This window comes from Chanos chanos, chromosome 9 (genome assembly GCF_902362185.1).
Source record: "Chanos chanos chromosome 9, fChaCha1.1, whole genome shotgun sequence".
NCBI lineage: Eukaryota > Metazoa > Chordata > Actinopteri > Gonorynchiformes > Chanidae > Chanos > Chanos chanos.
Genome location: NC_044503.1, coordinates 11,315,984 through 11,340,068, shown reverse-complemented (window position 1 = coordinate 11,340,068; position 24,085 = coordinate 11,315,984). Strand labels below are relative to the sequence as shown.

Genomic DNA, 24,085 nt, shown 5'->3' with positions numbered 1-24,085 from the left:
TCAGTATGAGATAACACAATTCATTTCATCAGCCAAGTCCTCCTCGAGGCGCGCTACTGGCTGTCCCCCCCTTCCACGGCTCAGCAAGTCACTGGCGGCATTCTCCATCTCATCCAGTGTCATGTGACATGCATCTGCAATTTCCCGTTTGGCAAAGTCCACAAATTTGGGGTCTCTGGCGTACAGACCCAGGCCCTCTGATATGAGAATCTGGGACGGGGATGTAAAACACAGAGACAATCGTAAAACTGAATTGATGACACTGAAGAAACTTCTGACAAAAAACCCCAATTACTGTTATGGCAGGTGCACTATGAATAGTTCCTCTTTAGAAAATAACACACTGGTTACATTAGACTCTATAATGTCTGTATGGTTATTTATATGATAACCAATATGTTCAGCATCAATAGGTATAAAGCACAACACTGCACTCCTACCTTACATGGTTGTCTAATATGCAAGTAACAGTTACACAAGTAACAAGTAACAATGACTTGTACCCAATTGGAAATGTTCTGCAGGAATGAACATGTAAACAGTATGTAATTGTGGTCTACGTAACATACAAAGGGACTGAAAAACGCGGGCATATTTACCGACTCAACCAGGCTGTCAGCGCTGCCTCTTTCTATGTAGCCAGGGCTGTGTTGGCTCGGCACTCGGAGACTCGTGTAGGCCCTCTGTGGCTGCGATACGCCCATCGTCCTGGCAGACGCGGGTAAGCTGGCACTGCCGTTACCCTCACCCCACACAGCCTGTGTGCCGCCCGCTTCGTCCACCAGAATGAGCGGCGCGTAGAGGAGCCGGCCTCGGCGGGCCTGGTTATTAGCCCACGAGGCCGACGAGCCGGCGGACGAGATACTGCTACGCCGCGAGTCAAAACTGTTATGTGTCTGGGGGGAGAATAAATGGACGGGGGTCAAACGTCAGAGAGGACCGTATTCCAACCATATTCACATTTAGGATCAGGATCGTGCGCATGCGCGGGACTTCTGTTTTTAATCACTTACATATGCATACTCAGGTTCTCACTTACGGTCAAGTTCACGGTCAGTATCGGAGTGGATCTGCGGTTTGAAGGTGTGTTGACCGGTTTGTGACTGACATACCTGGATGCGTGTTCGGCAAGGTGGGGAGTTCTGATGATAGACGCCGGGAATAGGAAGGTCGTCGTTACTGCCCTGACTCCTCAGACACTGGATGTTAAAATTGGGCTTTCGACCTAGCGAGAAAGAGAGAAGAGGGGCAAACGAGAGAGAAGAAGTGAAGAGTGGTTATAAGGAGGCTTATAACTGAGGTACAGTGAAAAAGTTCAGAGCAGAAACATATCTGCCTAAGAACCCAAAGTACATGTGGCCAGACCTGCTGGTGTTGGGGGGAGGAGGCGTCTTCGAGGTGGATTTCCATTTCCGTTGTATCCATTCCCGTTGTAGCCGTTACTGCTGTACCCATTTCCGCTGTACCCACTTCCGCTGTATCCGTTTCCATTGTAACCGTTCAAGTTGTAGGGGGTTCCATGGAAGCCATTTGTAGGGTAACTGGTGCCATTGTATTCATTTGCAGGATGCCTACTGGCATTGTAACTGTTGCTGTTAGCATTTTCAGGAAGTGGCGTTGTACTCACCCCTTCATGCACATTGCTGGGGGCGGGAGAGGGGGCAGGAGAGGGGGCAGGAGAGGGTGCAGTTGGCGCAGGTGGAGGGACTTCTGGGTACCATTGTCTGTAGAGGATTTTTTCCACAAATATCACAGAAAATGAGACACACACACACATACACAGTAAACGACAAAGACTGGCATAGTGACTGCTTTAGCATCCTCTCCCAGAAATTGTTGGCTATTACCAGGGAAGTGGGACTATTAAAAGACCAAAATGTACCATTCACAGTGTTCTCTTATCTAAATGCCAAAGACAGTGATCTATTCATTCCATACTGGCAATGGTGCTCTCGTTTCTCTATAAATAATCTCAACACAACAACTTAATTGTTTGAACATATCTTTTTTCATATGGTGAACCAGTGTGGGTGAATACATGACATTTACAACTGAATCCGTCATGTAGTGATTTTTTTTTTCACATCCATTGTGCTCCTTCTATCTCATTCCTTGCTCCTGCCTTCAGTTAAACACAATCAATGTTCAGTGATTGACAGCATTTACCTCTCATGTGAAGCTACGCTCCCCGCATCCTGCTCCTTACTCACGTAGTTCTGCTCCGTGGCGTTTACCACCTGCCCTCCTCCACCCTGTGTCCCTCCATCCATTGGAGGTGGAGGTGGAGGTGGAGAGCTTACTCTCAGATCAGTCCTGTTGGGCACATTAGTAGCGTGTACTCACTGAGAGATTATTCTTAATTTTACATACTGTATTATATTATATTGACAACTGGGTATCTAAGGAGAAATTCTTGCAGAAATCAAAGGCGTGAAACTAAAATGATTCCATGAATCATAATGATAATGCTCTGCGTTAGCAGATTTATGAATGAGCAGCATGCAGCTTTTAATATTTTGCGTATTTGATTGTATTTTGACAGCTTGCCGCTGAACCGCTCTAAGAAAGCAAGAGAAAGCCAGAGAAGCAAAGAGCCACAAAAAAAATCAGCGTGGATGGCAAATCTAAATAACAGTGCTTTCTTCATGTGCTTTCTTGCCTTGAGCCAAAGTTCAGCGCCCAGAGTGTGTTCAGTTTGTTGTGACCGGCGGCCCACCTGTTGGGCAGGGGGCTGGACCTCTGAGGCTGTTCCCACACCACCTCATTGGTAGAAAGCGCAGAGGCGGGCCTAGAATCCTCTATGGCCTCCTCCAGCATAAGTTCTCCATTGTAGATCTTGGATCTGGGCTCAATGATTACGGTGGTGTGTTCGTCCATGGGTGGTAGGGGCGTGCCTGGGATGGAGGCAGTCGGCGTGGATGGAACGTCGCTGAATACACTGTCGCTCTGTGTAAGTAAAAAAAAAAAAAAAAAGCATACACACACTGTTTACCTGTGTGTCTCAATCTGTTAAGTTAAGTTTCAGTGATTGCACACACACACTGTGAGCAGTGCATTTGTCCTCTGCATTTAACCCATCCAGTACTGAACACACAACAGACGCAGGAGCAGTGGGCAGCATTCCTCTGCACCCGGGGAGCATTAGGGTTAAGTGCCTTGCTCAAGCCGTGGATGTTGGGCCTGGGAATCGGACCGGCAACCCTCCTGTCACAAGCCCGGTTCTCTAACCTTTAGACCACAGCTGCCCTGTTCTGTTCTGCTAGCACAACTCTCTGTAGGTGCACAATCCAACTCAAAGGTCTAGGGGTCCTCCTCTCTGTTCTCTCTATTTGTCTACACGTATGTATTATTATTGTTATTTCTTTGCTTGACACACATATGTTCACTGAATCCAGGAAACCGTCCGAAGGTCCTCCTACTATATATAACGTCCCCTCAGGGGGCATTAGTTGATTACCCTGAAGAATTCTTCGTCCTCTGTCATCTCTCCTTCCATACCCTCCTCCTCCTCCATAGCCATGGCCAAGCGCATTTCTGGGGCCAAATCCTGAAGTGTACGCAGTCCTTGCTGGAGCACCACAGGAGTGGGGTTAATGATGTTACACACAGACAGAAAGAGAGAGACAGAGGGAGAGAGAGAGAGAGAGAGAGAGAGAGAGAGAGAGAGAGAGAGAGAGAGAGCGAGAGAAATAAAATGTATCAGATAAATGTTACAAACACAAACACAAAATCTTCTATATCAGAGCTATATGCAACTGCAGTGCGTTCACTCTGTAAATGAGTTCAATGTAATTTTGGACTGTATATCAATATGTGTATGTGGTGTATATGAATGTAATCACATATACTGTGTGTATTGTACTCAACATCATAAAATCAATGAGATAAGATGTTGATGTACTGTTGTTCTTGTGTTTCGTGAGTTGATGTGCACCTGGAGGGAGGCGGACTTGTCTTTCCCCTTCTTCTTCCTCTCTTTCTCTTTCCTTTTCCGAAATTTTTTGAAGTAGTCCTGGATAAGGAAGCTGGCGTAGAACTTCCCTGCAGTCACCTCGTCGCCTGAACAAGACAGTCAAAGTAGATGAGAAAGGGACTGATTGAAGGTGAGGAATAAATTAAACTGATCCAAAAATGTATACAGTAATCAGTCCATGGACAGGTGTATGTTGGGTAATGTAGTCTTGTTGGCCATGATGGATGACCCTGAATGTGACTGCTTCGTACCTGCAGGGGGAGGGATGACTTCGTCTAAGAGCTTGGGTTTGGTGCGTTTCCAGATTTTCTTAATAATGGCCCTGAGCTCCTCATTCTGCTGGTCAATGGGTCCTGAGGAGAGGAGAGAGTTACCTGGTAAAGAACTAAGGAAAACTGATAAATGAAAAATGGAAGGTGTTAAATGAAGACGTGTCAAAGTGTGTTTTAATGTGTGCATATTTGTTCCCGTTTCAGAGTGAATTTTGATGTAGTTAACTGCTTAAGGGGCGTCAGTGGGTGTATAGTCGTGTAATTATGTATGTGAAACATTGTGTTTATGTCATACCATACTGTGAATATGCTTTTATCTGGCATTAAAGAATTTCAGATATGGGATATGGTTTAGCATTAATGGAGCATGTACATTGCATTCGGTTATAATTTGCACTTTTGAGAATGGCGTGTGTGTGAGTATGTGTGTGTGTGTCTAAGTATGTAGGTGGGCTTATAATTGAACACGTGTGTGTGTGTGAGTCCTGTTGTGCGTGTGGTGGTCTGACCTTCTGTTTTAATCTTCAGTGAGGACCTGACTAAAGCAAACAAGGTGGCATTGAAGGACACAGTGCCGTCAGGGTGAAGCGGCACGTTCATGGCAACCAGTCTCTGAGAAAGTAATAGGATAAAAGGGAGAGAGAGAGAGAGAGAAAGAGAGAGAGAGAGAGAGACAGAGAGAGAGAGAGGAGATTAATAAAAAGGGATAGCAGCTCACACACACACACACACACAGAGAGAGAGAGAGAATCACGGACAAAGAGGGAGATGGGTAAACAAAAAGAGGGATAGATGAAAAAGGGGCGGGGCTTCATAATAGGATTGGAGAGAAAAGAGGAGGACTGACAGCCTGCACTGCTGGTTAAATACTCTTGACTGACTGAATGTGTCAGCTACACCTCTTAGTTAGTTAAGTCTGCACTCTACATGCATTTTATCCCGCTTACAGCTTCAGAAAATTATGACTATTTCCAATATTTAGAAATGGTTCAGAACCCTTAACACCTCATTCGACGGAAAAAGAGGATTACTCTAGATCTTTATAATACTGAATGTGTATCCCTCAGTCATAATGACATACAGTGAATTAGAGATTTAAAAAAGCTGACTAAAAGGTTTAGGTGTTGTACAGATCAGTGGGTTTGCTTACCCTACAGGCCACGCGGTGCGGACAGAGTTTGCCAAAACCAAGAGGCGGCTGAATCCTCCGTAACAGAGTAACCACATCCAGATGTTTGATTCTACCCCTGAGGATAGTTATAAAACATTACCCGAATGTTAAACAGCTGAATTAAAACAGAGTTAATGAAGTGAAATAGTGAAAAAAAAGGAGAAAATCAGCTCTGTCTTAAGCGTATGGAGTTAAACATGATAGACTCTATGCGGTCGTCTCTTACGTGGCCTCGGGGTCATAGTCTGACCAAACTCTTTTAAACTCATCCAGGTGATGAGTCCCCAGTACTGTCCAGTCTCGGGTTAGGTACTCAAAGTTATCCATGATGACAGCAATGAACAAGTTAATGATCTGACGACACAACACAAATGGAGAACAAACAGCAAGTCAGACCCTCTCAAAATATAACTTATGAAATATATCATTTGGATTTTAAGTATGACTGACATTCAGATTCATTGTGCTTGTTGACTAAATAGCGTCTGCTAACACTGTTTATTGGTTAAAATATAGTCCATAAGTTATTCTGGCATGGTCACTCATTCACTCACTGACACACTCTCTCTGTATGCCTGCCTGCCTGCTAGTCTGTCTGTCTCTCTCTCTATCACTGACCAAGAAAGCACAGAGAGCGAAGAAGCTGATGAAATAGAGGTAAGCCAGGTTACTGCCGCAGGAATACTCCTCCCCTGGCTCAAAATCTGACTCAGGGTCACAGCGTCTCCCTGGCAACGCTGCCAACATGATCTGCTGCCACTGTTCACCAGTTGCACATCTGCAACGTGAAAGGGAGACAGGGAGACAAAACATGTCAGGTGAAAAAGAACAAGGTAGTAGAGGAAGAGTCAAAGAGGCAGGGAAAGGTTGGGGCAAATGTCCAGGGAAAAGCTTAGAAGAAGTGACAATATTGTCATATTTACCATATATCAATACTGTACACCAGTATCATTCAGAACATATACACTGTATCAAAATGCTGTAAGAAAACAGCTAAATTCTATACTATACTGTAGAAAACAATGCAATATTTGGGCAATATCTGTGGGCAGCCTACCTGAAGAGTAATAAGACAGCCATAAAGAAGGTTTGGAAATTGTTGTTCCTGTTGAGTTCTGTAGTGTCATCAATAGCAATCTTTCCAAAAGTCTGAAAGGTGAGGATACAACAGGGATGCCCCCATATAAAAAAGAAAACAATTAGACAGAAAGAGCAGCAAGAAAAACTGAAAATGAGGAAAAGAGGAGGCCAAAAAAAGTAAGCATCAGTGAAAGGAAGACAGACAGATGCACTCACCTGCATGCCGATCACACCGTAGATGAAAAAGATCATTGCAATTAGGAGACCGACATAAGGCAAAGCCTGAGAGAAAGAAGGAGAGAAAAAAAAGAGGAGAGAAAAAAGAGGAGACCAGGACGTATTACATGTGGTTTATTTTTTGAGATACACATTCTTTCTACCGCATTTGCATTACTTGGGGGGAAACAGTTTGACTGTTAGTAAACCCACCAGAAAAGTATTAGTGTTTTATTAGTGAGCTATCGCTATACATTCTGTTGTTTAGTGTTTAATGACTATTGTGGCATTTCATTTGCCTTGCCTGTAATCAAAGATGTGTTTTTTTTTTATGATAATCTCCAAGCTGACCTGCAGTGACTTAACAAAGGTCCAGAGAAGAGTCCGAATGCCCTCCCCCTTGCTCAGCAACTTGACCAATCGCATGACTCGGAACAGACGGAAGAACGTGATGGACACTTTGGCGCTCTCTCCTTCCCCTTTTGCCTTCACATGAGAAAAAGGGAAAGAGGATAGAACAAGGGGAGAAGAAAAATGAGCAGACCTAATAAAAGAGGTGTGTTTATCCTCAGACTATTGTTAACAGTCTATACTTTGTAAATGTTTTGTAACTGTGATGTCCATACCTCTCCATGGCCTCCCCCTCCCTTAAACCAGTCAGAGGAAGTTCCAGAAATGAAAGAGAGAACGGGTATGGAGAATGTTGAAATACAGGACAGCGGAAATGACATAGACATAAAGAGAAGAAGACAGAGGCATTTGAAAAGTGAAATAACTGAAAAAAAAATGAGTAGCAGAACAGATAAGAACCTATGTCAGTGACACCAAATATGCAAAACATCGGAGGTATTTGGAGGTTTAAAGCATTTATTTACTACAAAAAGCAACAAAAACAAATTTCAAACACATAAAAAAACCAACATGAGTAAAATCAGACAACAGACTGATGTAATTAAATGGAATGTTTTACTAGACTCTAGAAGGTGAAGATTCAGTAAAGCTGCTGAATGATACTCACACTAAACTCAGCAATCATAATGTCTACCAGACTGCCCACCACTATCAATGCGTCAAAGGAGTTCCATGCATCTATAAAATAGTGCTGTTCAAGTCAAGGACAGTGAGAGAAAGCAAGACAGGGAGAAAGAGAAGGACAGAGAGAAAGACACAGAGATAAGGAGAGAGCAATTAAAAAGATACACAAAGACTGGAAGAAAGGGATAGTATGTATTAAAGCCTGTTTACTCTTGTCTCTTTTTAAGTCTGAATGGAATGAAATAGAAGAGAGAGTTCCAGAAAGAGAAAAAAAAAGAGTAGCGTAAGGGCTTACGTATGGCCTGAGGGCGAGCAGTTTGATGATCATCTCTATGGTGAACAGTGCAGTGAAGATCATGTTGAGGATGTCCATCACAAAGTTAAAGAGTTTCGATTGCTCATAGTGCTGAGAAAAACGAAAACAAACAAACAAAAACAAAAAAACAACAACAGAAAAGCAAAAGATAAGTCTCCATATTAGTATATGAAACACTGCCACCATCTATCCTAAATTTCAAAAAATCTAAACTTATATAGTATAATGTAACACATAAATCACTAGGAATCTATGTGTTCTACTTTAGGATTGGCTGAGTTTGGATTGTCCATACCTGTACAGCCAGGGTGAGAGTGTTGAGTAAAATGAGAACAAACATGATGTACTCAAACTGGGAAGAGTTGATGATTTTCCAGAACTTGAGCTGAGAAGGGTTTTTGGGTATGTAGATTTTTATAGGTTGAGCTTTTAGGGCATAGTAAACACACTGTCTCTGTGATAAAAGAAAAAAAAACCCAAAACAACGTAAGTAATTAAAATTAGCTGACAAATGTAACATCTTTGGTAAAAACAAAAACGAAAAAAAAAAAGGACGGTAACTGAATCACAGAGTAATTGAGTCACACAAAGCATGAGTCATGAAACACTTTAAAGTTTGCATGCTAAAATCCCTCTAATATTTCCAGTAAAAACTGACTTGGTTCTTATTCAGCTCGCAGTTCTTGAATTCAGCCTCTCCTTGCTCTCTGAATGTGATGATGACGAAACCCACGAAGATGTTCATCATGAAGAAGGCGATGATGATAATGTAAATGATGAAGAAGATGGAGATCTCCACACGGTAGTTGTAGATGGGGCCTCTGTTTTCTGCGTTGGCGTCAATAGCCTTGTACAACAGCCTACAAATAACATGTTTCGATTAATGTAAATTTAAATCAAATTTTAATAAAGTAAATTTAACAGCAAAAATCCAGTATTTTCTCAGGAAACAACAGAAATCATCATTAGGGGCACTTACTGTGGCCAGCCCTCAAAGGTAGAGACGGTGAAGAGGGCTAACATTCCCATCAACACATTGTCAAAGTTAAAGTCACTGTTTATCCAAACTCTCTCCCTCACCATGGGGTGATTCATATCCCCATCCTTAAACACCACAAATGTGCCCCTGGAACACACACACACACACACACACACACACACACACATATAAATGAAGGTCTGGAGAGACAAGTTGTTATGATAAAGGTTTGATAAACAGATGGTAAAGGTTTAGCACATTGAAGTGTATGGTGTACAGCACACTGGGAATAAATGGCATACTTGCACTCTTCAGGGGTGTGTTTGGCCTCATCTGTGCACCTGAAGAATCTACCCTGAAAAGTAGACATGATATGCCACACTCAACGCTCCACGCCTCAACACTTAAGGTCTTCATTCTGAACACCATGTTACGCAGGGATGAAGGAGGACAGACAAACTCAGTACCTTGAAGAGTTGCACTCCAATACAGGCAAACATGAACTGCAGGAGTGTGGTAACTATGAGGATGTTACCGATAGTGCGAATAGCCACGAACACACACTGAATCACGCTCTGCCAACAGAAACAGAGAACATCCTCTTATTAGTATTGGTCACGTTCGGACTGACGATCAAGATCTTCACTTTTGGACTTCTTTGCTACTTAACTGATACGTCTTTATTAACAACTAAGATAGGGAGAGAAAGAGAGAGAGAGAGAGAGGGAAAGAACCAAACAAGTTTGTTTGTTTGTGTGTTGTCTACCTTAAGTCCCTTTGCTCTGTTGATGGCACGAAGAGGCCTCAATACACGGAGTACACGCAGAATCTTCACCACAGAGATGGCGCTCGAACTAAAAGCAGAGGACAGATAGACAGAATTTAAGAAAGGAACTCATTTATCATTTGACTACTGAAAGGGGCTGTTCCCTTCAAACTACAGAATGAGAAACATTGATTGACAATCTCCATAGATACGTTCCACTCACTGTAGGAAGAAGGAGATGAGAGACACGCTGACGACCAGAAGATCGAGAAGGTTGAATGCATTTCTGCAAAAGGAGCCTTGATGTAGGAAAGCTCCATACACTGTCATCTGGGGTCAGTAAAAGAGACATATATTTTAACGCTTACTCAGAACACCTAAATGACAGATTTTGTCTCAAGTTATCAAAGCCATCAAGAAATCAATACAATGACTCGAGCCAGCTAATTAATCAGTGGCAACAAAAATTCCTTAGCTACAAATACCTTGACCGTAACTAGACAAAAATGTATTTGGATACCTTGAGTACGATTTCACAAGTGAAGATGGAGGTAAACGCATAATCAGCATATCCCAACATCTTGAATGAAGAGCAGAGAGAAGATCAGATATGAGGATAGATCATAGATCATACATGTCTTTTTCAGTTGGCTGAGCTAAAAGTGGCTGTTAGGCGCAAAAAACATAAGGAACACAGATAAAGTCAAATGAAATGTGCAGAGGTGATGGAGTATGTAAATACTTGTGATTGTGGACTGTACTGAATTCAAGTGCATGTGAAACGATTTTAAACAGATGCCCAGGGTGGCATGAAGGACACTTTCTTTTCAGACATGCGTTAAAACTCTCACGAAGTTTCCTCACAGAAAACGAGTTTTCACCACCCCACACACTCTGCTTTAACACTGTGACCATATGAGTCTTACTTGGTTCCCGAATGAGTGCTATCTGATTGGATCACATGAGTCTTACTTGGTTCCCGAATGAGTGCTATCTGATTGGATCACATGAGTCTTACTTGGTTCCCGAATGAGTGCTATCTGATTGGATCACATGAGTCTTACTTGGTTCCTGAATGAGTGCTGTCTGATTGGATCTTCAGCAGCCAGGGAGATACTGCTTAGGATGATGAAGACCAGGATGAGATTGGTAAAGTAATGATGGTGGATGAGGTTGTGACAGCCCACTCGAATACTGCAGAAAACATGACGATGAGGGTGAAATCAAACTCAGACAAGCAGAACTAGGCATCTTCAACAAATTTGTCATAATTAAAAGAAAGAAGCTCCCGGATTTCACACGTACCAGTTTTTCTTTCCAAGGATGAAGAAAGAACTTCCATCAGGGATAGGGACGATCTTCTCTTTTGGCTGAAAATCTGCCACTTTCATCGGTACAGCACCTTGTGACAGAAAAAAGAAAAAAAAGAAAAAAGGTGTGAAGACACAACAAGACAGTAAAGAGTGTGTTCCCTTAAACATTCCTAAAACAGTCCACTATGGCAGTTCTGGAGTGCAGCTACACAGTGTAAAACCACAATGGTTAGACTCACCTTCCAGTCCTTCAATAGCCCTCAGTTCCTCATTCTCCTCCCAGTCATCCACATCATTCTAAAAAGAGGAGGAAAAAAGAGAGACAAAGAAAGAGAAGACATGAGGCAGTGTAAAGACAAGATTAGCAGGTGTATCTGATAACAGAAAATATAAAACATAATGGTATTGAGAGAGCTGATTCCAACCAAAGGACAGGAAGTAAATAAGTAAGTAGTTTTACCCCTGTATCTTCATCCTCTCTTTCTTCATCATCTTCCCATTCCTCCTCCTCTTCTTTCTTCTCTCTGATAAAACCATTTGAGCATCTTGAGTTTTGTGTCCTTGTGCATTTGAATTGTTCACATCTTTTGACTTACTCCACTGAATAGATTATATACGTGACTCTTCACAGATGAACTAGAATCTTTGTGTTTTATTATTGACTTACTCTTTTTTCTTTTTACCTCCATCTCCCGCTAAGTTATCGACAGCGATAGCCAAGAAGACATTTAGCAGAATGTCTGGGCAAGAATGTGGGTCAAGGGCAGAATTCAAATAAGAAAGCTCGGAAGAAGCTGAAGAGTGGGAAAAAAAGCTTTTTCAGAAAGAACACAGTCGAGAAGAGAGAACCGTGAAAGGATACAGTTACCACAGACGAAGAGAATGACAAAGTAAATGCACACGATCATGTTGGGGAAAACAGGACCACCATACGCCATAATCCCATCATACATCACAGAGTTCCAGTCTTCACCAGTCAGGATCTACAAAGAGAGAGAGAGACACACACAGAGACGGAGAGAGAGAAATTTAGATTTGTGCATAGATTCGGAAAAATAGATGTATGTTTTGATATTTTGACCTTTTGCACTTGAATCCTACCCCTCTTACTGGATGATAACACAGGTTGAAAACCCCGGGACTAAACTGCCATAGGAATATTCACTGATGGTGATTAGGGGGATGTGTGACTGAACAGTTTACCTGGAAGCAGGTGAGCAAGGCCGAAGGGAAGGTGTCGAACGTGCTTCTCTTCATCTGAGTCTCATCAAAGTTGAACTTGCCGCCGAAGAGCTGCATGCCCAGCAGAGCGAAGATGATGAGGAAGAGGAAGAGCAGAAGCAGCAGGGAGCATATAGCTTTCATGGAGTTGAGCAGAGAGGTAACCAAGTCTGACAGAGCTGCCCAGTGACTGTGAGATGAAGGAGGAGGAAGAGAAAAACCTAAATGAGTTCATCAGAGGAGAACTCCTGTGGAGCACACTGTAACACATTTATTTAATTATTATTTGTTCAGTCTAGGTTTGAAATCTGAATCAGTGTGTTGAAATCAAATCCAGAGTTTTCCGAAACATGTCCTTGCTCCCACAAGTTTTAAAATCTCATAGAAACTTGATATGAGTCTCTGTTTTATTTTTCCGTTTAGGAATCCTAACTAGAGAAAATGGAATGTTTTGGTGAATTCTAAAGCAAGTTTTTTTAAAAATTCTACAGCAAATTTAGAGCAAACACAGAAAACCAATTAGTCAGCGCTGGACTATCAGGGTACCGGGTGACTTTGAAGATACGGAGCAAGCGGACACAGCGCAACACTGAGATGCCAATGGGTGGGATGACATCCATTTCCACCAGGACTGTCTCTAGGATACCACCACACACGACGAAACAGTCGAAACGGTTAAAGAGCGCCATGAAGTATATCTGGAATCCAAAGCTGTAGATCTTCATCAGCATCTCCATAGTGAAGAGGCCCAGCAAGATCTTATTGGCTCTCTCTGCAGGATGGGATAAACATTGGGAAGAGCAGTTTGATTACATACACTTAGATACAGTTAGATATTATTATAGCTTTCAACTATACTTAATTGTGCTCACACAATCTAGAAGTATAATTGTTTTATGATTCATTTCAACATCTGAACAATTCTAAATTTGTTCTACATTCAGGTCGAACATTTTAATTCCAATTCAAACCATTTGGTCAACCACCTAAGAATCCAACATAAATTCTAAAGGACATGGATAGTAAAGACACAGAGGCAGCAGTGCGGTAAAAAAAAGAGGTAGAAAGTAGAATTTAACTTACCCTGGACATCTGTGAGCCACTTGGGCTGGCCATAGTGCTCAGAGGCGCTGGCCGCCGTGTTAAGAAACACCAGAAGAAGCACCAGCCAGTAAAAGTTGGTCGACTTGACAGCTATGCGACAGTTCTTCCGGATAACCAGGTTCAGGTGATACAGCTGTTCACTGGGCACGAGTAGAACACAGAAAACAGGTTATGAGAGGCACTGAAGTCAAACATCGTAAAGGACTTTCAGTTGTGGGACACTGACTATACACTGAGTGTATCACTGACTTCATCACTGTTTAAGAACAAGACTCTTTATTGTCCGTGCCGGAGGCAAGCAATACAGTACAGTCCCACTGTCTGTATAGCACCATATGCCTTACTGTTAGAATAACCCTCTGCACTCGTGGTGTGAAAGGACACATTTGTTCAGGACTGAGAACAAATTAAGGGAGTCTACTTGATTAAGTGAGTGGTCGTTCACATAATTTACTATGCAGCTGCAGCCAAGCACACTTACCAGAAGCTGATGGCCATTAGCCGTGCCCTGGTGATGGGGAACAAGATGGAAGAGTGCCATTAACATAAAGTGTAATATCTAATAAATCTGTATAACACATTTCATAAAACCATGCATGAAAAAACATATTTCCTTTTACATAATGGAAGCGCAGCATCCGTTGTCATCATCCAGGTATGCCTCAAATTCTGAGTCCGAATCAGATTCTGTTGGACACAGATTTTTACTCAGTCACTTCATGTACAAACTGAACATCTGATTTTTCTTTGGCAATACATCAGAGTGAACAGACGATGAATTAAACAAAACAGTGCTATACCTCCATCTTCACTGTGTTTGTACCATCCGTATTTCTTCATCATCTTCTTCTTGGCCACCACAGCACCTTTAAGATAATGAAATAAGTGAAACTTTCCAGAAAAACAAAGAATAAGTGTAGGGGTGTGTGTGTGTGTCCAAAAGTCCCCAGTAAGATGGCATAATCTGACAAAAAGTGTCTGGTGGGGACCAAATGCTGGTCCCCACTAGGGGAAAAACATTTTTTTCTAAACTATATTGTTGTTATTGCTAAAACAAAAAGTGTCAAAACATTTCTTTGGTTAAGGTTAAGGTCAGGGTTAGGGTTAGTTTTAGGGATAGGTTAGTATTCTTTAGTTACAGGATAATGGGCGTCAGTGGGAAGTCCCCACTAGGATATCAAAACAAACTTGTGTGTCTGTGTGTATGTGTATGTGTGTGGGTGTGGGTGTGTCTTACGTTTGTTCCCATCTTCATCCATGTCTTCAGCCTCAATGAGCCAGTCCATGTAGCCAATCATATCCTCCTCCATCTGCTGCTTCTCCTGAGCTTTCTGCAGCTCCCCACGACACACAGCCTTCTCTCTCTCTTTAGAAAATTCACTGTCCACACACACACACACACACACACACGCACACACACAAGCATGTGAGGACAGGATATATACAAAACACAAGAAACATTCCAAACACAGTTCTAAAATGAGCCTCTATCTCTTTATAGCATAGAAAATATTTCTCTCCTTTTCTCCTTTTAAACTTCTCACAGCTGCGACGCACCCTACACTACAAACACACATCAGCACCAGGGCACTTACCCGCTCAACACACCCAACACAAGATTGAGTACAAAGAAGGAACCGAATATAACCAGGGATACAAAATAGACCCAGGGCAGCTCAAAGCCAATAGCATCATTCATCTGCCAAAGCGGAAATAAAAGGATTAGAGCAATCAAACAAAGAAAAATGAAAAAGAGACTCATAAAGGCAGTAAAATAACGAAAAGAAAGACAAAGTAAAGACAGGGATTAAGAAAGCATTGTTGGAATAACAGAGAGAGAGAGAGAGAGAAAGAGAGAGAGAAAAAGAGAGAGTACCCAGTAAAGCACATCAGTCCAGCCCTCCATGGTGATACACTGAAACACAGTCAACATGGCGAAGAAGATATTGTCAAAGTTGGTGATGCCACCATTGGGGCCTTCCCATCCACCCCTGCACTCAGTGTTGTTCCCCACACAGAAGCGCCCGTTTCCAGCAAATGCACATGGCGTAGGGTCATCATCCACATTCAGTTCTATACGAAGAGAACACAGGAAAACACAAGAAAAAGGCACAGAAGTTAATTAACATTCTTCAACTCGTAAATGTATTCTTTACTGAATACATATCAGGAGAGTTCAAATATATGATAAAATGATGTGTGACCTGTGCCAACATAATAGCAGGTCTTGTGCATGCGGCCAATGAAGAGCTCAAGGCCGATGATGGCGTAAATGATGATGACGAACATGACCAGCAAACCAATGTGCAATAGAGGGACCATGGCCTTCATAATGGAGTTCAACACAATCTGCAGGCCTGAGTAAACACTCATGATGAAATTCAACACTTGTCACAGCAATTCAATTTCATGCGTATCCTTTTAATAGGACAGATACTATCACAAAGCAGATTCAATGACATTCCAGGCATGTTTTCATTATGGACTACTTAATATAACTGCCACAGCAAATAACATTCATACCGGCTCTACAACAAGAGTGTGCCGGGTTAAGTAAATAAGCAGTAACTGCAGTCATTGATGTTACCCACACACACACACACGCTCACACACACACACACACACACACACACACACACACACACACACACACACTTACTGGGTACTCCTGAGACGAGTCGTAAGGGTCGGAGCACTCTGAAAGCCCTGAGTGCTTTGACATCCAGTCCTCCTGGTTTACCTGCAGCATGGTGAGCTTCCCCAGGCTTGTGATCACCCATCTCAGCCACCACACTGAACAGCCTGGGTTAGATAACACACTCCCATATAACCTCCATAGAATATAACACTACCACACTCACACATATACAGATGACCAAACGATTTTCATGGTTCACTACCATTATGTGGTTTTATAACCACTTATTAAGGGTTTATAAAAGCTTTAGGAACAAAATATCAGTGGACAAGACATTGTAAAGAAGTAACAGTGCCAGTGATGTGTTGGAAGTACTGTATCAAATTTCCTGACTTCTTTTAACGAACATAGCAATTTGTGTTATGGCATAAATCTTTAAAATGGATTTGCTGAAATGTACAAATACGATATATATGAAACCTCTGCATACCCGACAATAACAATAACGAAATCCAGCAAGTTCCATCCGCTGCGGATGTAAGCACTGGGATGCATAACCAATCCATAGGCCAAAATTTTAGTGAAGGTTTCAATGGTGAAGATGACCAGAAAAACATACTCCACTTGTTCCTAAGAACAACCAAGGGAGGGAAAGAAGGACGGAAAGAAAGAATGATGAACAGATTAAGAAAGACTCAGTGGCTGGGGCAGAATTTTTACTCATAAAAGTTCAAAAAAATGCATCACTATAAGGCACAATTTATAAAGAATTCCCTCTTAAATCAGTACTAGTACGCTGAGAGTAGGGCAGTTCTTCTAAACAACAGAAATCTGTTTACATCTGCCAGATTAGATGAGGGACAATAATATATTTGAGGCAAACTAGCCATTTTTCTTAAAAGGGATGACACACAGACAAATACAACCCATACGCTACTCTTGTCCTTTGTCACAGGTCAAATGAAACTTTGAACTCATACAATTAAAGAAAATAGAAATGATTAGATTTGCTGAATGCTATGAAATATTTTTTTTTCTTTTGTGTACACCATATTTAACTTATGTATGGGTGTGTAAAAGACATTATCAGCCCTCTTACAGAGCTTGGTCACCTGCTTTGCCCCTAACAAGCACAATGCTAATAAGCTTTCTGCCCTGTTAACCTAGTCCTTAAGAGGTTAATGCTAAGGACGGGAGGACTGGAGGTCCTCCCTGTTAGCTCTTCCCTAAGCTAATGCTAAACATTTTTGAGGTACTGTCACATGTTAATGCTAAGCATTTTTGAGGTACAGGCACCTGCCACACAAAGCAACAGAAAATGACAAAAGAAATCTAAGACGAGATCAAAACAACAGTTAACAACCACTGGTCTGAAACCATGTTTAGCATATCTTAAGTGAAGCTGTAAGTTATTCATTCAATTGTTTTTCAGCTGAAAGAACTGTCTCAAAGAAGACACTATTTCACTGTTTATTTACAAACAAACAAACAAACAAAAAAAACTCCAGCTGGGGTATGCTCAACAATATTTGGTACCAAAAACGCGTATCAAGCAAGACTCTGGTAGGAGTTACACTGGAAGGAGAATTATGATAAACCTCCAGACTTCACCCTCAGTTTTACCCAACTGTACAATCCAATAAAGAGATCCTCTGTAGAGGCTCTAGGGATTTATGCACTAACCATGGCTCCAGTGTGCACTCCAGCAGGTGGAGGGGGAGGAGGGCTAGTCTAAGAGGACATGCTTCTGCTAACAATACAGGGGATATTTGTTTCTTGGTTGTCAAAGCACAAATTGTTTGATCACCTGGATGCTAAATGGTTGACAGTAATATTCTCCATACCGTAGGGCTGATTTAAACCACTTCCCCTCCATTTTATTACTTTTTTTTTTTTTTTACTTCCCGTCTGTGTCTTTCTGTTCCAAGTAATAAGAAGCCTCTTCAAAAATAGAATCCACAATTTGTACTTTACCCACAAATGAGTAATTATCTGTAATTGAAACTTCTTTTAAGAGCTCAATGAGAATCTAAATTTGACAGACAGGACATAGAAAAATGCAGCGAGCAGACAGGGGAGAGTTACTATGCAACCAAAGCAGATAGAGAGCGTACTGACCCCGCCAAGAGTCAGGAGTGATAAGTCTGACAGTCACTTTTCCTCTCTAATGCCATTAGACCACTGAACCAACTCTCATGATTTCCTAAAAGCTTTTCAAGCCTTTTTTAATCACTGGACTTCCATTTCTATTATCTGACAGCTGTACCTCAAGTGAAATAAAATGTTCCTCATATTACTCATAACCCAATATTGTCAAATTAATGTTGGGTGTAAAAACATAATATATAGTCATGTTTACTGTAATGTGATAGTGACCGTTATATAGCCTGGTGATTTCAAAGGCCACATATTGAATAAAGGTATTGTCTAGTTTAACCTGATTTACAGTGCTGACCTGGTAACAAAGACTGAGTCTGCTCTGCAGCGATGTGCCAGTACCATAAATAATAAACATTTACGTGAAACATAAAAACGGTGATTAGAAACCTGCGGCATTTTCCTCACACCTGTCTGCCAAGCAAACAGTGTTGCAGTCACGTTACGTCATGCCAGAGTGTCAATCACAATTGATACTGGTTTGTCATTGGTTTGCCTTTGTTACCATGGTTACACCACCGTAAGTGTCTCAAGAGAGAGAAACTTCAGGACCATGGAGAGCAGCTCTGATAAGGGCCATTGATTCATTCTTCGTGGGGTGAACCACCAAAATGTCACAAAATCCCCAAAATTAATTAATTTAAGCAAAAGGAAACAAACAAACAAACAAACAAACATTTAAACATGTGTAACCTCTGGCAATGTCACTGAAACGTGTATCTAAACCACAGCAGCAGAGTAGACCTACCAGGTTGTGGTTGGTGGCATTGGAGTCATCCTCAGGAAATGGTTTAGACACACCGAGAGCGACACAGTTGGCAAAGATGGCCAGCAAGATAAATATGTCAAAGGGCTTGAGAGGCAATAGTTAAGGACACAGTGACTTAATACTATTAATGCACAGAGACTTTTGATTTAATGCACAAAACTCTTGATTTAAAGCGCTGAGTGAAGAGCGCACTCAAAAAAACGAAAGAAGTAGAGGTGACATATGTACAAAAGAAAGTCGAAGAAAATTACAAGTAGTTTTGCCATTACCTGAAACAGATGTGCACACTCAAACCCCGTACCGGCTATAAGGAAACCCACCCATACATACAGTGTGTTTAGTGCAGAGTGAAGGATATTTCCACTCCACGAGGGCCAGTGCAGCCATGCGGATTGGGTTACTGAGGGTGAGACAGCACAGGGCTCGTGGGGCTCTGAGTGCAGATTTATTTGCCTGCATCTGCTTCTTGGCTCCGCCGGCCCTCTTCCGCCCCCCGGCCGAACCGGTGGAGCCGAGTGTGTCCGACTTGTTGAGCTCGGAGCCCGCATCTCCCCCATCTAAACGACAGATGGAAAAATAGCGAGGCCAGAAGTTACAATTCAGCGGGGCAGTTGTAAGGCGGTGCTGGCACCGTGTTGGCCAAGATATATGTCCGCATCAGACTGAATGAGGGCTGACATTGTTTAACAGTTAGTGCACTTGGATGCACAGGCTCCATCACTGAAAAATAGTCCTGTATAACCATACCTCATACAGCAAGTACTGTGCACTTCAAAATTGATCATATACACAAAGCTCAGGGCATATAAGAATAACAGATTGAGGACAGGGTTAACATACAGCCAGAGGTTGCTACTTAAGGAGCCATTTGGGTATTGAAGGCTATAAGATATTGTCTAAGGCAGGTGTGACCTAGTTCTTGCACAGAATGTTGCCTACAGAGAGAACACTCCAGGAGTGTATGATAAAAGAGAAAGCTTATGTCTTTAAGGCCCCTTAAAGAGATAAACAGGATCCTAATAAATTGAGAAAAAAATTAACAAAGTACAGGTTTCAAAGACTTTCACTTATAGGTCAGTTTGTGTTATGATTAAGCTTGAGCTACAAGGCCCATTACAAGGTCCGGAAAAGGCAAGCACCTCACTGAGTATGCTATTCTGACACTGAATTTTGTAGCTCGTCTACTTTTATTGCGGTGATTAATTGACAGCATGTAGCCAACTTAAATGAAGTAGGGACGAACTCATACATATGACGAATCATTATTTTAGGTAGCCTCAATAAATAAATAAATAAATACGGTAATTCAAGGATGTTCACACCAAACAAGATACGCTCAACGGCACATTCATTCACTCCAAGGAAAAATTTGTGTGGGATATTTACAACTTCGGAAATGTAACCAAACTACTCTAGAACTCACCTTTTCGCGCCACCTCCATTTCTTAGTTCAGCACCACGATATCTCGCCTCAGGAAGTCACCATGAAATACTTCACAGTTCTAGAGCACCTTGATAATCTATTTCAACTTGTTTTTCTTCAACGTTTCAAATGTCATGCACCCTGCAGCTTCTACTTCTTGTGGCCTACATTCTAATGGAAAAATAAGAGCAGTATAATTTCAGTTAAGTGACTATGGAGCTCTTTTAGCCGCCGGTCCACCCTTCTTCAAATGACAATCGAGGCAGTTTAGATACATTTTGAATAATTTCCTCTCGCTTTGATTAGATAAAAAATAGTTGGTTGCGTGCAGTAACAGTGTTACTGCTCTAGTTAATTCCAGCAATAGGATGCATATAAACGTGTGCAAAATTGTTTCCTTTGCGGTGCCTAGGTACTAGCAACGGTAAGCTGTGAACGCAGGATTAGATCGTTTGAGCCGGTTAGAGAGGATGACCAGCCTGAGATCGTTCGAAGAGAGGGTGGAGAAAGGACGAAACTTCTAGGCGTTAACTTGCAACCTATATCAACCTGGCCAAGACATGATAAGTTTGTCAGAAAGTAATATGACAAACATCACGTCGGTTTTGTAATCATCATCGTCGTCATCATAACCTTAGATAAACTCCTCACTTTGTGTTTAATACTATTGAGGTCTGAATTAACTTGTCATAGACCATTCATATGAATATGAATGTTGTACGTGATAAAACTCACTTTCAGCATCGGGAAAGACTGAGAATTGAGAAGTCGCTGTCAAATAATACAAACTAAGCTTGGAGAAAACAAACGTATAGAAGATGAATAGAAGATGAAGATTGCATATATTTTTTAAAAAAAAATGCTATTCTAACGGTTGAAAATGAACAGACATTGAAGAAAACACACTGAAGAAGTGTATTTCTGAAAAATACATTTAACCAAACCAATGAATGGACATTCAAAGAAATTTCATATAACAACTGCAGGACTTGTAAGAACTTAAGGGGAATAGCACATTGGACACTTTAATAACATTTTAATGCAAATAGAAATGCTTGAAATACATCTTTAAGACAAAACAAATCATTAAACAAAAGGCAGGCATTAGTGTTCTTGGCACTGCATAAAGGCCTTTAAAAGGTCAGCAGATGACCCCTTGCAAAACTCTCCTTCATTTTACCACAGAATTGTTCACATGAAAAAAAGAATGTGACATGAACATACTAGTTGACATATCTTTTACATACTCCAACTTTAAACAGACGTTCCATATCACAAACTTAATTTGTAATGAGAGAACATCTCAAAATTGTTCAAAACTATTCAGGTTTGTAAGACTTATCATGTCAGTCACAATGTACAGTGACACTTGACAGCAACTAATTATAGATGTTTAGCCTGGGATACTATATTCCATTAGAGTGATTACTGTAGTTAAATAACATAATCATATTTTTTAAACATTGGCATCTTACCAGATAAATGGATTTCAGACAATTTCACGCAAGCTAGGCTCTCTCAGGTTGTTTTTTTTTTTTTACACATTCCCATGTTATTCCACATTCCCTGGGCAATTGTTCTGAATGCCAAATGTCATTTAATAAAACAGGTGTGACTGCATGCCTACAACCTGTACAAAAGACGTCCTTGTCTGAAACGAAAGGTAAACTTTGCATTGCTTTAAAGTACGAGGCAGTGCTTGGTTGGTAAGTGCAATGTGTGAGAAATGGAATGGAAACACCAAATAAACCATGCTATCTTTCACCAGGACAGCAACCAGACAACACTGGTACCTTGGTGCTGCCACATCTTAGGCCATGTGTGCAATGTGTTTTTCATGTGCGAAACTGATTGGTCAATTGGTCTATGGCTAGAAATGCTTATGTTGGTCAAATTCACCGACGAACATCAGTATGCCCCTCTCCTCCCTCCCTCAATTCGCAATCCACCCTCATCTTTCCATACATTCACTCCTTCTCTTTTCTTATTTTTCCTCTCTGTCTCCTCCAGTATGATCTCTTCCACCTCTGACTTAATCCCTTTCTCTCTTTTCCATTTCTCCCCTCCCCTCTCCTTGGTACAAATGGTAACTATGAGCCAGCTTCCTGTTCCTGGCCCAGTGCCTCCAGTAACAGGCCCATTGGCGTCCTCTTCAAACCAATGCTCTCCAGCTTATTCTCCATCTTATTCTTCAGGTTTCGTAACCTTACCGAGGCATGAACAAGTGTCACTGGAGAAACAAGAAAGAGTCGGTTAGCATGACATCACTTGAGCGTCCACACTTAAAATTGTACTTAATAAATGCAAAACACACACACGCACATGCACACGCACATGCACACGCGCACACAAACACACACACACAGAGAAGCTAAAAGTAAGAGATTCAACTAATTGAAATACACATGCAGCATCTGAAAGCGGAGAAAGCGACAGGCTAGACTGGTCTTGAGGCGACACATTTCCTGAGGCTGAGAATGAAGGGTTTGAGGAGATAGAGGAGATACTGACGGAAAATGGGGAAGGCAATGCCAAAGAGGAAGACAGCCACTCCTCCAAGCACAGAGAGCAGAAGGTAGCTGCAACCCAGTATGGCAACCAGGGACAGGGACGGGTGGTTCCGTCTGAAGCGCCTGATGGCTGCCTTGTTCTCTGCTGCCCACACAAACCCCAGGAACAGCAGAGTTACCACTGTGGCCCCAAGGATCAGCTGGAAAGGCTGGAAATAACTGAGGGAAAGAGGGAAGAAGCAAAGAGAAGAGAATAGGGAGGATATTGAACAAGAGAAAACACATTGAGCACATTGGTTGAAATTGACTGAGTAAAAGATTTTCCAGTATTGACTGATATCTGAACTCCCTAACAATGACAAGTGAAAATGGTGAGGATGAGAATGAGAACAGCGCTGTCAACTGCCCCAGCAAAAAAAAAAAAAAATCAAAGTAGATATATAATAAAACTGCACAGATCTGCCGTAACAAACACTACTGTTGAGTTGTTCCCGTGATTTTTACGTCATCCAAAATGTAGTTCAGACATATTTGTATTGCGAATCATAGAACCAAGTAGCATACATGGTCATGAAAAGGAAATGACATTACAAAGCTTCGGCAAAACTGGGCAGCTAGCCAAGCACACATATTTTTTATGTGGATGTGTGGTTACAATGAAAGAAAACCTTAACATACAAACACTTTACCTGTTAACTACTAATGTACCTAGACAGTTAGCTAGTGAATGAACGAACACGTCACAAGTGTCGCCTTACCCTACTATGAGAAAAAATCCAACCGCAGACGCGAAATAGTTTGACTGATAATACAGTAAATTGTTTATTATTCGATTATTCCATCTCTCTAAGTTACGAAAATCTGGCACAGAGAATCGAGCAGAACTCAGCAGAAAATCATCAAGGGTTCGGAAAGGCGGAGGTTGTACGTCTACCATTTTCGAAAGGAAACAGTAAACTACTGGTACCAGCATGCAATGTAAAGGGGCGTGTTCATGCGACTTCGTCAACCTTTCTCTTCACTGGTTGGACTGCAAAGGACTGCGTAACATTAAAATCCCATACAGATGCATTTCGACGCCTTTAATTAACTGTATCTTGGGCGCTGGGTCGCGTTAAACATTTTAAAATAAAAAAAGAATG

The 24,085-nt window shown here is 41.6% G+C and overlaps 2 protein-coding genes across 2 annotated transcripts; both read right to left on the bottom strand.

The window, feature by feature from the left end:
- Positions 1 to 19,559, bottom strand: cacna1fa (calcium channel, voltage-dependent, L type, alpha 1F subunit a). Its single transcript, XM_030785185.1, has 47 exons — positions 19,341 to 19,559; positions 18,990 to 19,094; positions 16,575 to 16,714; positions 16,106 to 16,248; positions 15,651 to 15,803; positions 15,323 to 15,519; positions 15,042 to 15,145; positions 14,684 to 14,826; positions 14,247 to 14,312; positions 14,067 to 14,133; positions 13,928 to 13,954; positions 13,426 to 13,586; positions 12,889 to 13,114; positions 12,325 to 12,532; positions 11,984 to 12,104; positions 11,789 to 11,861; positions 11,582 to 11,645; positions 11,361 to 11,418; positions 11,114 to 11,210; positions 10,873 to 11,002; positions 10,329 to 10,388; positions 10,032 to 10,138; positions 9,809 to 9,896; positions 9,510 to 9,617; positions 9,345 to 9,397; positions 9,043 to 9,189; positions 8,722 to 8,923; positions 8,359 to 8,517; positions 8,043 to 8,153; positions 7,731 to 7,814; positions 7,339 to 7,359; positions 7,064 to 7,198; positions 6,713 to 6,778; positions 6,474 to 6,565; positions 6,035 to 6,194; positions 5,643 to 5,770; positions 5,396 to 5,492; positions 4,755 to 4,857; positions 4,225 to 4,326; positions 3,935 to 4,059; positions 3,458 to 3,568; positions 2,660 to 2,946; positions 2,167 to 2,313; positions 1,366 to 1,724; positions 1,113 to 1,225; positions 600 to 896; positions 1 to 210 (listed from the first exon to the last, which is right to left on the bottom strand). The coding sequence occupies exons 1-47, from the start codon at positions 19,467 to 19,469 to the stop codon at positions 1 to 3; spliced, it is 6,084 nt and encodes a 2,027-aa protein (XP_030641045.1). The 5' UTR covers positions 19,470 to 19,559.
- Positions 19,560 to 21,462: 1,903 nt separating this feature from the next.
- praf2 (PRA1 domain family, member 2) lies at positions 21,463 to 23,883 on the bottom strand. Its single transcript, XM_030784085.1, has 3 exons — positions 23,702 to 23,883; positions 22,945 to 23,162; positions 21,463 to 22,663 (listed from the first exon to the last, which is right to left on the bottom strand). The coding sequence occupies exons 1-3, from the start codon at positions 23,878 to 23,880 to the stop codon at positions 22,524 to 22,526; spliced, it is 537 nt and encodes a 178-aa protein (XP_030639945.1). The 5' UTR covers positions 23,881 to 23,883; the 3' UTR covers positions 21,463 to 22,523.
- Between the last annotated feature and the right edge of the window lie 202 nt (positions 23,884 to 24,085).

Excerpts from the sequence above, each read along its gene's own strand:
- praf2 (XM_030784085.1), bottom strand. The coding sequence starts at position 23,880 with ATGGTAGACGTACAACCTCCGCCTTTCCGAACCCTTGATGATTTTCTG. Across the intron at positions 23,163-23,701 it reads GGATTTTTTCTCATAGTAGG|TTATTTCCAGCCTTTCCAGC; the intron begins GTAAGGCGACAC and ends TCTTTCCCTCAG. Across the intron at positions 22,664-22,944 it reads CATTGCCTTCCCCATTTTCC|TGACACTTGTTCATGCCTCG; the intron begins GTCAGTATCTCC and ends TTGTTTCTCCAG.
- cacna1fa (XM_030785185.1), bottom strand. The coding sequence starts at position 19,469 with ATGCAGGCAAATAAATCTGCACTCAGAGCCCCACGAGCCCTGTGCTGT. Across the intron at positions 16,249-16,574 it reads TTCGTTATTGTTATTGTCGG|GCTGTTCAGTGTGGTGGCTG; the intron begins GTATGCAGAGGT and ends TATCTAACCCAG. Across the intron at positions 9,897-10,031 it reads CTCATCTCCTTCTTCCTACA|TTCGAGCGCCATCTCTGTGG; the intron begins GTGAGTGGAACG and ends CTCTGCTTTTAG.